This window comes from Microtus pennsylvanicus, chromosome 1, assembly GCF_037038515.1.
Source record: "Microtus pennsylvanicus isolate mMicPen1 chromosome 1, mMicPen1.hap1, whole genome shotgun sequence".
In the NCBI taxonomy this organism is placed as follows: Eukaryota; Metazoa; Chordata; class Mammalia; order Rodentia; family Cricetidae; genus Microtus; species Microtus pennsylvanicus.
Genome location: NC_134579.1, coordinates 185935716 through 185948584, shown reverse-complemented (window position 1 = coordinate 185948584; position 12869 = coordinate 185935716). Strand labels below are relative to the sequence as shown.

Sequence of the window (12869 nt, the reverse complement as noted above, 5' to 3'; positions counted from 1 at the left end):
TCAAGAAAAAAAAAGGCAGATTGTGGAATCATTTTCCCCATGGCATGGCTTTTTACTTTAAAAAATTGTGGTCCATGATTTATTAACGGAGACCAGAATAATTGATGAGATATCCTGGTCTTTCCACCAGCAATATTGACAGCTCTGGAACTTTTTAAAATAATACATACTTAGCCCTGTTCTATACCTACTAAATTAGAATGTGGTTTCCACAAGAACATAAGCTATATGTATGCTAAGTATATAAAATGTATTTCTTCATGTGAGTTATGGCCAAAAGTGTTTCAAAGTCCCTGTACTCAGACAAGTAGTATATCTCAGAGCCAGTTATAAAAATAGAGATCACCTAAAGTGACAGAAACTAATGCAATGTTTTAAGAAAATTATGAACAAGATATTATGCTCTCATTTTACAAAAGAGAAAATTAAAGTTGAAAAACAATGGAGGACTTGATAAATTCCATGTAATTAATAAATCATAGAGCTTGAATTTGAACAAAGGAGAGTGTTCTGGTTTTTAAAGTCTCTAATGATAAATGTTCCTACAAATCACAGAACAATTTCTCTCTCGATCCTTGACCGACTATTAAAAAGATGGGCCTGGTGGTATTCAGGCTCCAGGGTTATTCCCAACACTTACTCTTCTTGTGACAATGGGGTCGATTTCTCTGGGGTCTTTGTGAGCAAACATCATCAAGTCGGCATTCAAGGTACGGATCCGCTGGAACCTCAGGCGAATATAGCGAGCAGAGGTGAATTCCAGGAGCTCAGGGGATGGATCATCAGCACTTGGTCTCCCATTAATCAAAGAAATGTGGATCTACGTGAAGAAGAAAATGATTTACAGGGTTAGTTTGCCGTCTGCTTTCCCCACATGACAGATGCAGGCATGTGTTGACACATCCTAGTGTGGCAAAGTAATGCAGGTATTTATGGTCAAGTCAATAAATGATCAGGTGATAGTGTTGCTTACCTGTCACCTGTTCCCTATACTGTAGGCTGTGCTTATTTGTAATTGTTTTTTCTAAGCTGTTGCAACCTCTTGTTGCCCATAGCATCCTCAAAATTAACTATTAAGTCAACTATAGTTTTCTACAAATTAATGTGCTCTCAACTGCTATATAGTAAAAAACAAACACATGGTGGAAAATTGTTAGCCATGTCTGACAAAACTAGGACCCCGTCATGGATTCAAAATAATTCTGAACTTGAAATCTCGATGAGATGACAAATGGGGATATATATTTCAGAGATGATATACAGAGCAAAAATGATAAATTTTGATGGAAGCAAGACAAATCTTGGCTTCCAGACAATTCAATAGATTTGTTTTTGTTCTGATTTATTTATTTTTTAGTAATTGATAGACCAAGAAGACAAAAATTTACACGGGCCATTACATACTATAAGAAAAATGAATTGTCTGAAATTGTATTAAACCTGGATGTAATGGTGACATTTTTAACAAAAAATAATTTATCACGATTGACATCAGAAGAAATATGATTTGATCAAACTGTTCTCCATGTGCAAGTGAAACTTCCTTAAATACATGGAAAGTTGATGTGCTTTCACTGCAGTACTTCAAGAACAGATAATTCTTTTCTTCTTTTTCCTTATTTTTATTAGTTTTCCAAGAATATCATATAATACCTTTTGATCACATTTACCCCTCTTCTCAATCTTTTCAGATGTATCCACATTTCCTTTCCCACCCAATATTATATAATTATATAGATTTTTTTTAAGACTGTCAAGTACAGTGTGCAATGCCCATAACTCTTGCATGTCTGGTTTTCACTGGAGCATGGTCTACCCATCAGAGACCATTCCCTAAAAAGAAAATGTCTCTTCCTCCCTCAGTGAGGGTCACCTACCCATAAAAGAGCAGAGAATAAACTGTTGGTTTGAATAAAAAAGAACTACTGCAAATAAAGGAAGTGGGCCCTTAGTACTTTTAAGAATGCTTTTAAATCATAAGGAAAAGAATTCACAATAAATATGAGCAAAAATGATATAAGCGCCTTATTGAAGAAAAATACAAATATAACTAGATTATCAACTACTGATAAAATTCTATCATTTATAATAAAGTAACTGATAATAAAAAGTGCATTGATAAACTATTTTTCCAGTTTTTAGTTTTACAATGTTGACCAGCTATGGAAACACCTTTCAAAAACAAAACTGTATGGTCACATGTCTAACTTTTGAGTATAAAGTACAAATACCTCAAACATGAATTGGACAATACATTTCAAAATGAGATATGGGCAGGATTACTGATTTGCAGTTTCTCTTTGTACACCAATACAGATACTGTAACATATATGAACTGAATGCATTCAATAGATGAAGAATTCCTACTGTTCTTGCCCCAAATCCATTTTGGGGTATTGATATAGGCAGTGGTGAGTCCTTTAGGAGGTAATTAGATCATAAGGGTGACATCATCCTGAATGGGAGTAGATGCCAGAAATCTAGCTTTGTCTGCTCCAAGCAAGAACACAAGTTCAAAGTATGCAATCCGGGAAGAGAGTTCTCACAATAGATGAATGCCATGCTGACCTCTGACCTTAGTCTGCCAGCTTCTGGCGATGTGAGAAATCTAGTTCTCCTCTTTAAAAGCCACGCAGAGTAGAGTCTACGAGCTTGAACTCAAACGGAAATAGCCTTTTAGCACTTTTTGGAAGAATTAAAAGACTGAAAGCAGTTTCATAAGCTGCATACTGAATTTTGGGGAGCAGTTAAAAAAAACTCTAATAGTTCCTTTAGTAACCTGTAGGAATGTAATGTCACCCACACAATAATTCAATCAGATCTTAATCATAAAGATATTGAAATTGACTGGTGCATTTTGAAAATACCATTTACAAACCTAGACATGCACACACGCACACATACAAATGGGACTAAAATATCCAAAGAACTAAACGATTTGAGCCACAGTGGAAGAGAGTTCAGTGCATTTTGTGTGTACACTGCCATCTTGAGTGAGGTCAGCCTCGGAATCTTCATCTGCTTAGAAGATAGTATATCATCGGTGTTAATTACATTTTCTGGCAGGCAAGTCGATGAAATGTATTTCCGTCCTAGAATTCTACTTTTAGATAACTCCAGAGAGCATTTTACAAACTGACTGCCAATAAACTACTTCAGTCACTGGAGAAATATAGCAAAACGCTGAGATGAGAGACTGATTGGATGCTACACATGCAGTCACACCACATACACCAGACTAGACCAAAATGCTTCATAATTAAAAATATGAAGCATCCCAGCTAATCCAATCCAACGCTGATATTTAGTGATGAATCAATTCACTGAATCGACACCCAGCAGGGATGTAGAATACATGCTCTCCAAAGCTGCTGAGGCCCATTCTCTACTGCTGGAGATCTGAAAAGTCATTTACGTACATTTTCTAATATTCCATAGGGTTGGCATCTAGCAGGTGAGCAAAAAAAAAAAAAAAAGAAATGTGTTTTAGTTAGGTTGTTCTTTCTGCTTAAGGAGAAATCAATTAAATGTTCAAAGAAAGAGTAAATGATCCATGAAGCTGTTAAAACTTGTTTCTTTTGAAGGTTAACATTGCCGCCCTCAGAAGGTTACAAGTGTTCTTTAATTTGTGCCGGAATTTCTTTCCTCTCTTCTCCTGACTGCCCAATCCCCAAATGATTTGAAGTGAAAGAGGAACTTATTGAATATTTTGCACTCTGGTTTCTGAGTGTCCTTAATGTTTCCTTGACACTGAAGCTATGGGGAAGCACGATTTACTCTGTTGGAATCAGTGAATTTCGCACATTTTTTGAAGGCATGCATGTGCTCATTTAGGTTAGTCAACGATAGGATAGCACCGTGATATATGCAGCAAAAGAAGGCTTTTCCTCACAGCTTTGCTGTGCTCATCAAGTTGGTCTGCCAAGAGATCTTGTGACCATAGCTAGTCCCAAGCTGTTTCTGGGAAAGAAAAAAAAAAGCAAAAAACAAAAACAACCAGCTGTTGCTGTTTCCTTAGACTCCTCTCTCTCTCTCTCTCTCTGTCTCTCTCTCTCTCTCTCTCTCTCTCTCTCTCTCTCTCTCTCTCTCTCTCGCTCTCTCTCTCTCTCTCTCTCGCTCTCTCTCTCTCTCTCGCTCTCTCGCTCTCTCGCTCTCTCCTCTTTTCATCCCTCCCTCCCTCCTCTTTTCCTCCTTCCTTTTCTTCTTTCCTCTATATTAAATCCTAATGTTGAATCCGATATTTTCTCCAGCACAATAGTAAGTAACTTCACATTTACAGGATTGTTTAGCATACTTCTGATTTCCTACAGAGTGACAAGCAGAGGATGTTTGTCTTCAAAGACGATGAAATGTAAGGGCTTCATGACACCTCTGCCTTGCTTTGAGACCCCAGGTAGCTCTGAAGTCCAGTGTCTTCCGCACTGGTTTCTATTACAGACGCACTGGTGGTTAGAGAGCCATGCTGTCTCAGGAATTTGTTCCAGCTGAACATATCTAACCGTGACTATCAGTTGACCTTTTAGATTTTGAAATCACTTTTCTCAGAAATGAGATTTCATACACTAATAAATGGGAAAGCTCATCAGAATGTTTCTCTTTCATAACCAAATAACTTTATCAGCAGTACATTCTGAGCAGCAAATGACTTTTTCCCTTTAGGTAATCATGCTATATGCCATGTTCTCCCTGCAAAGGGCAAGACCTCTCTATGTCTAGCTTTCTTTACTTTGGATACAGTTTTAAAATATTTTATTCAACAAATAATCAGATTTCAGCTGCCGGCAGTCATGGCACATGCCTTTAATCCCAGCAGTAGGGATGCAGAGGCAGGTGGATCTTCGTGAGTTTGAGGTTAGCCAGGTCTAGAGAATGAGTTTCAGGAGAGCCAAAGCTGTTACACAGTGTTGCCCTGCTTTGAAAACAAACAAAACAAAACAACCAAGCAAAATTAGATTTCTACCTGGAAAATTGCCTTTTCTTATGTGTCTATGTCTGTTTTAGATTGCTGGCAATGCTGTAGTTCTAATAACTGTCTCAGTGACACAAGGTTGCCATGGGAATAGTTGGACAAGGGAAAAAGGAGGCTTAGAGATCCGTGATTCACATCAGAAACTTTGCAGTGAGTAGTGGAAGGGGTGAAGTTCGGAAAATAGCATGTTCCCTTGGAATATTGTCAAATCCTCTTCATATCGGCAACCTCTAAGAGTGTGCCAATGAAATAGACACAGCACGATCAAAGTCGGCTGTCCCCAGGTATTCAAACAACAAGTCTGTATTCCAGAATGAGATTATCTACTCACATTCATGGCAAAGGTTTCATTCATAAAAGAATGGAAGCCATCTTGCAACCTTGGAAATCGAACCACGCCTGGGAGACGTAGACTGTGAAGATGACCTTGAAAAACTAGCCCAACTGTTTGGTCTTAGAGTGTGAACACAGAGTGTTTTCAGAACGGAGACAAGTCATAGGAAATTTAGGAAAAGAGCACAGCACCTCCTTTGCGTCATTGCCACCAGCACAAGGTAAAGCTAGGTTTTCACCCTCAATGGCTTGTTTTTGGGCCACACCTCCCTAGTGCTCTTCTTTCTCCAAAGCTTCTCCATCCCATGGTGCATGCTCTCACGGAAGTTCCCAATGATCTTCATGTTATTAGCTAAAATGACTAGTTCTATGTCTTCATCATATCGGAGCTACTATCAGTAAGTGAAACAATTAATTATGCTGTTGGCCCAGATGACAACACGCTGCCCTCATTTTGCTCCTGCCTTGTCTGACTTTCTCTTCTCCAACTCCCTCACTATTTGAGCTTGAGATACCTTATCTGAAAGCTCTAGACAGAAGTGTGTCACTCCAAACTGCTGCACATCTTGAATATTTTCATATAAATAATATATGAGACCCATCTTAAAGGATGAAAATAATTTGTTCTATTTTGGAGTATTTCACTTTGAATTTCTGGATGAGGTCACTTGTCTAACACCTTAGTTCCTTTTTCCTTCCTTTTAACATTACAGTGACATGGTACTCCATTCTTGGCCTTTTCTGCCACTTTTAATATATAAAACCTTGAAAATACATAAAACCATCACACACCAAAATTAGTCAGATCAAAAGTCTATATAGCTAAGTGAAATATTCATACTGTTAGGATAGCTAGGTAGAATGGATCGCGAGGAACATCATGGTAACCTTTACACTTTAAGTATCAAATACATTTTATGAACGTTTTCACCACCAAAACAATAACAACAACAAAACACGTTTTATTTCTGTTCACTTGTTTTTCTGCTCTAATCTCAGCTACTCATACAGTCATTCCAACAAAGTCCATGGCTTTCAGTACCGTCAATGTGTTTTCTATATCTAAATCCTCAGCGCTGACTTTCATGAAAGGCAGAGTACAGAAACTATCTACTAACTCGGTTTACATAGCTGCCCAATATGTATCCCAAAATGAGATCCTGCTTTTGATCCCCAGCCTGCTCAATTTCACTAAACAGCTATCTTTTCAGCTTCCCCCCCACCAAAAGTTTAGCATCCTAAGAGACTCCCTCTGTTTTCCTACATCCTATGCCAAATTTCTCTGGAAATCTCATTGGTTTAATTTTCAAATACATATATCAGCCAATCGCTATGCATCACTTCTACTGAAACTGTCCTGGACCACATTCTCATAATCTTAAACCCAAGACATGACTGCTGTGCTTTCTCTGTATTCCCCAGAACATGAATTGTAAGATAGTAGAAAGCTATGGAGTTTCATTTTAAACTAATCTAATCCTAAGCATAGCGACCAGTCTCTGTCAAAAACTAAGGCCCAATTTAAAATTTTGGAATGAAGTTAAAAAAGTCCTAAATATTTAGTACTTTCTGATACTTTTCTTTCTAAACAAAAGAATTTCTTAGGATTCTTAATGGAATCTTCTATTAATATGAGTATGCTATTTTCAAAAAAATCAAATTAAGGGTAATTAACTTTCCTATTTCTTTAATTCAGAGCATTTTAGCTTAAGCTGATTTAAATAAACTTTAAATATTAACTCTGGTCTATTATTTCCTTTTATCATAATTTACTAAGCATGTTAATATGACTTCAATACAAGGCAATTTTAATATACCAAGTTTTCCTTATGGTGTACCATTTTTATCTGAGAAGAATACATAAAAGTGGACTGGGAAAGCTATGATATTGCATTTGAACTTAGGAACCATTAACCTCGATTTAATCAACCAGAAAAGACCCTATCAACAGTTAATCCCATATTTTTAATATATTAATGAGAAAGCATTAAGTGTATCATCCTGAAGGAGCAATTTCTGTAAAAAAAAATTATTAATGGGATCTGCTTGTAAAATGCAGATGCCCTTTCAGGAGCCTCAACACTCCTTCTAACTAGAACTGGAGATATTTTCTTTGTAGTACACAGCATAGTAATTTAATCTAGAGAGCCTTTGATAACTGGCCACTTCACTAGCTAGTTACAAACCCTATGGAAGAACTATTCCTCCATAGTTGATGATTTTAGAGTTGGCTGGAAAGTGATGCTTCAAAGATGAGACGTCAAAGACTACACGTGGCCCCGACTTCTTAAAAATCCTATTGCAAAACAACAGACAGAAGTCAGCATAGTGAACTGTGTATGCAATATGACTGCACCACTGACTACTCTGTGCTTGGACTTCCTCTTCACACTTCTTTAACTATCCCACCCCAGGTATTTTGTTCTAGACACAATCTTTGTTTCCATTGCCCTAAAACTGATATTGGTTTTTCGTTCTGTTCTTTTGAGTTATAATTCTTGCATTCGTCTTTCCTGGATGAAAGCCTTGCCTGCCATGAAATATTTAAACAAATTCTTCACTGTCAAATTGATTGTCATTAATAAATTGAAACATAATAAGAAAATCAGCTATCTTGACAGAATATTTGTCATCTCTTCTTTTTATTACCCTGTTCTAGTGAAAACCAAAATCCTGGGCCCAAAGGTTCGCATGATTTATCAGCCAGTTAAAAAAAAAAAAAAAGAATCCTTTGCTTCTTATTTTGCAATGGAATAGGAGGATAAGACCTTTTTGTCGCTCAATATCAAAACAGATTTCATGGTGCAGTGATTTCGGTGTTCCATAGAACTGTGGAAGACACAGAAGGTCGAAATTTTAAGCAAGCACATGAACAGCGTCAATGTTTCAGCTTCTTTAAGGGAACCACTTTTCTGAAAGTCTCCGGGTTGGGATGGATTGTTTTAGAATGTATGTACGTTTAGAATGCATGCTGGTCTTCCTGCTTTCCACAGCTCAAAACCATCCAGGAAAGCATCTACTTCTAAGTCCCTTGTTAAACGTGAGCTTTGATCATGTTCATTTGAAACATGCCCTGATGGGCAATCCATAATCCATCGTAATTTAATGACAACATATGACTCCCACTGGTCATGATGGATAAGAAGAACCCTGACCACTAAATGCCTGGAAATTTCAAAAGGAGAACAGTCATTACTAAATGTGCTCCCCCCCTTTTTACGTCTGATTCTGAAAGGTCTTTGAAATATGAGAGTTCCTTTTACATCATGCTTTCTCAATGCCTTTAGTGTAATAAAACAGTGATCTAAGGTGAAAATGTTTTATTTACCATTGTGTTTTTTTCTTTCTGCAGTTCTGTAATATTTTCATGGATAAAAGAAGACTTGTCAAAATAGGTTTTCTCAGTCTCTTTGGGGAGCTTCTCATTTACATTTTATCAGATGCAAATGTCATTGCTAAATCTTTGTGCTGTCAAGCCAAGACTATAGAGGGATACAGTCATCTCCACTGCCAGAAAGGAATCCAAGCGAAGCAGTTCCAGAACAAGCCATGAGGGAAAACACCAGAAGGAAACTCTCTCACTTTCCTCAGACATTTGCATTGCTCCAGATTTTGCTCTGGGCGTGTCTCAACTAGAGATAGCCTAAGAAAATAGACTCATTATTCATCTATTCCACTCCCTTGAGTATTCAGTGGGACCTTATTAGTACGAACAGCATCAGTTATTATTATAAAGTTTCTAGATATCCAAAAACATTACTCATAATCAGGAATGCACTAACTGAAGCAACATTAACCCAGCTAATGCTTCCTGGGGAGGAGTGTTCTTACTCTTTTTGAAGGAAAAGAAACATTGAATTTTAAGCAATTATGCCAAAGCATAGCTGAGATGTGTTCTAATTCTATTCTGATATCACTCATTATGAACTTCAGCCCATCTTTTCACTGTCCCACAAATCAGCAGTTCAATAAGTGTCCATTTGATGTGGGAGTCCCCTCTGTGTGCTGTGATTACCATTAATGAATAAAGAAACTACTTTGGACCTATAGCAAGGCAGAACTTAGGTAGGCAGGGAAATCTAGGCTGAATGCTGAAAGGAAGAAGGGGAGAGTCAGGGAGAAGCCATGGATCTGCTAGTGACAGACATGCTGAAACTTTGCTGGTAGGTTATGCTTGTGGTGATGAACAGATTAATGGAGATGAGTTAAATTAAAATGTAAGAGTTAGCCAATAAGAAGCTAGAGCTAATGGACCAAGCTGTGATTTAACTAATACAGTTTCTGTTTGATTATTTTGGGTCTAAGAGAGCCGGACATGAAACAAGAGGCCCCCCTCCTACAAATCTGTGCCCAATTTGGGGCTCAAACCCATGACCCCGACATTAAGAGTTTTATGCTCTCCTGACTGAGCTAGCTAGAGTTGCCGGGAATGAAATAAGAGGCTCTCCTCCTACATTCATTCAATGAAAACACTTGGTCATGTAAATACAACCAGAAGACTTACATTGACAGGAAACTTTTGCTGATGAGTCTGCTCCATAAATCTGCTCCCTATTTTACCATTAGATATGCTTCCATAAAGTTCTGGAGACGACAGCCTCAAAGCATTATTTTCATTTCCTCTTTATGCCTCGCCCATGAGTCTTCAGATTTTCTTTTATGGTTCTGGTTTTCCTTAATCTGTGTAGGATTTGCCCTTCCAGTTCTACCTATTTTGGACTGTATAGTGTAGAATTATTATTATGCTTGAGTCCTACTCAGATATCACTGGACTAGATTGAGAACAGAATTCTTGAGAGGCAACAGGCTTGAGGCAGAAGAGGACATAGAAGATCACTAAGTTAGGAGATAGTTTTGTACTCAGCGATTCATCTAACCACAAATCATATTAAAAGTCTCTCTGGTTTATAAAAACAAACTTTTGAGAAAATCAGAACTATAACTGCCTATATCTTGGAGTTGATGAATAAAACATTAATATTCAGAAATAAACCAAATTATAAATTTTTATTCATTTCAAAATAAGTTGAATTTGCGGTAAATGTGTTGTTACATAAGTATTTTATCAAGTGAGAAAAAACATTAATACACAAGACAGTTTATACTTTGTGAATATTCTGCAAGATAGAAAGTACTGAAAATTTAAGCTACAGGGAGATTAAAAAAATATTTATGCTCAAAATAAGCAGCTGTGTAATTGATATGGTATTCTTTAATACAGCGGTACAAATTAGAGCAAGTTCCAAGTACAATGAAGAGTGTTCCATGACCTACATTGGGTAGCACAGAACAATTGGTCCCTTAGAAGTCATGGAACAACACAAAGGAAGACGAAAGCAACATTTTCCAGTTTTGTTTTCAGTCCCTGTGTGGGAACACTTGTTTAAAATTAAAATAAAGTCTTGGAACTGACAGTGTAATTAATGTGCCAGATCCAGTGTCATTCCACTGGAAGAAAGCCTGCTTGTGTGTGAAGGAGAAGTCCAGTCTTCTTTCTGTCTCATTCCCTGATTCAAATCTTTCTCAGAGACAAGGTATGTTCAGACCTCACAAAGGTGCAAATGAAAATCTGTACAAATGTATGGATTTGGTGTCACATTTTGTGATGACCACTGATAATCTCAATAGATTTAAGTTCCCAAAAGATCCTTCTAAAAAGCTAAAGATGTAAGAGACTTTAAAATAAAAAGACAATACTGATATTTGGAGAGTTTAGATAAAGCTCCCCAGTGCAGAGCATGTTCCTTAGGCTCACCATATTCCTGATACCGCTGACATTGTATTGGCAAGCTACTGTCACCACCCCACCCGCACACTTGCCTGTCCCTTGCTTGAACACTTTCCTTCTCCTCTTATTTTTATTCTCACATTATTAACTTAGGGTAGTTCCTTTAATATCTAATTATTTTTTGTATTGTTTTTAGTGAGGTATATATTTTTCTCTGCTCCTCTCCCTTCCTCCCCCTCCCTTTCTATCCTCTCCCATGATCATCATGCTCCCAATTCACTCAGGAGATCCTGTCTTTTTCTATTTCCCATGTAGATTAGATCCATGTATGTCTCTCTTAGGGTTCTCATTGTTGTCTAGTCTCTGGAATTGTGAATTGTAGTCTTGTTTTTCTTTGATTTATGTCTCAAAGACACACATGAGTGAGTACAATTGTCTTACTGGGTCCGAATTACCTCACTCAATATGATGTTTTCTAGATGCACCCATTTGCCTGGAAATTTCAAGATACCATTTTCCCCACTGGGTAGTACTCCATTGTGTAAATGTACCACATTTTCTTTATCCATTCTTCAGTCAAGGGGCATTAAGGTTGTTTCCAGGTTCTTGCTATGACAAATATTGATACTATGAACACAGTTAAGCACATGTCCTTGTGGTACGATTGAGAATCCTTTGGATATACAGCCAAAAGTGATATTGCTGGGTCTAGAGGTAGGTTGCTTCCCCACATCCTCCCCAACATAAATTGCCATCATTGTTTTTGATTTTGACCATTCTTACATGTGTAAGATGGAATCTCAGAGTTGTTTTGGTTTGCATTTCTCTGATGCATTTCCTTAAGTGTCCTTCAGCCATTTTAGAATCATCTGTTAGAAGTTCTCTGTTTAGGGTTATAGCCCATTTTTTAAAATTGGATTACTTGTTCTTTTGATGACTAATTTCTTCAGTTCTTTGTATATTTTGGAGACCAGACCTCTGTCCAATGTGGGGTTGGTGAAGATCTTTTTTCCATTCTGTAGGCTGCTGTTTTGTCTTGTTAACCATATCCTTTGCTTTACAGAAGCTTCTCAGTTTCAGGAGGTCATATTTATTAACTGTTTCTCTCAGTATCTGTGCTAATGGGATTATATTTAGGAAGTAGTCTCCTGTGCCAATGTGTTCAAGACTATTTCCCACTCTCTCTTCTATAAGGTTCAATATGGTTAGTTTTATGTTGAGGTCTTTGATCCATTTGAACTTGAGTTTTTGTGCATTACCATAGCTATGGGTCTATTTTTATATTCTACATGTTGATATTCAGTTATGCCAGCACAATTTGTTGAATATGCTTTTTTCCATTTTGTATTTTTTGCTTTTTGTCAAAAATGAAATGTTCATATGTGTGTGAATTGAGATCCAGGTCCTTGATTCAATTTCATTGGTCCTCCTATCTGTTCTTATGCCAATACCAGGCTGTTTTCAGTACTATAGCTCTGCAGTAGAGTTTGAAGTCAGGGACTGTGATGCCTCTAGAAGTTCCTTTATTGTACAGGATTATTTTATCTATCTTGGCTGTTTTGCTATTCCGTATTAAGTTGAGCATTGTTCTTTCAAAGTCTGTGAAGAACTTTTCTGGGATTTTGGTGGACACTACATTGAATCTGTAGACTGCTTTTGGTAAGATTTCCACTTTTACCATGTTAATTGTACCTACACAAGAGCATGGGAGATCTTTCCATTTTCTGATGTCTTCCTCAATTTCTTTTTTCAAAGATCTAAAGTTATTTCTTGTCCTACAGGTCTTCCACTTGTTTGGTTAGAGTTACTCCAAGAAATTTTATGTTACCTGTAGCTATT

General features: G+C 37.2%; 1 protein-coding gene across 3 annotated transcripts in view; it reads right to left on the bottom strand.

The window, feature by feature from the left end:
• The window catches only part of Lama2 (laminin subunit alpha 2), a 579970-nt gene that overhangs the window by 346138 nt on the left and 220963 nt on the right, over positions 1-12869 (bottom strand). For all 3 annotated transcript variants that reach the window (XM_075946853.1, XM_075946864.1, XM_075946871.1), the window contains exon 5: positions 641-820. In XM_075946853.1, coding sequence (XP_075802968.1) covers positions 641-820 — 180 coding nt within the window. The remainder of the gene's footprint in view (positions 1-640; positions 821-12869) is intronic.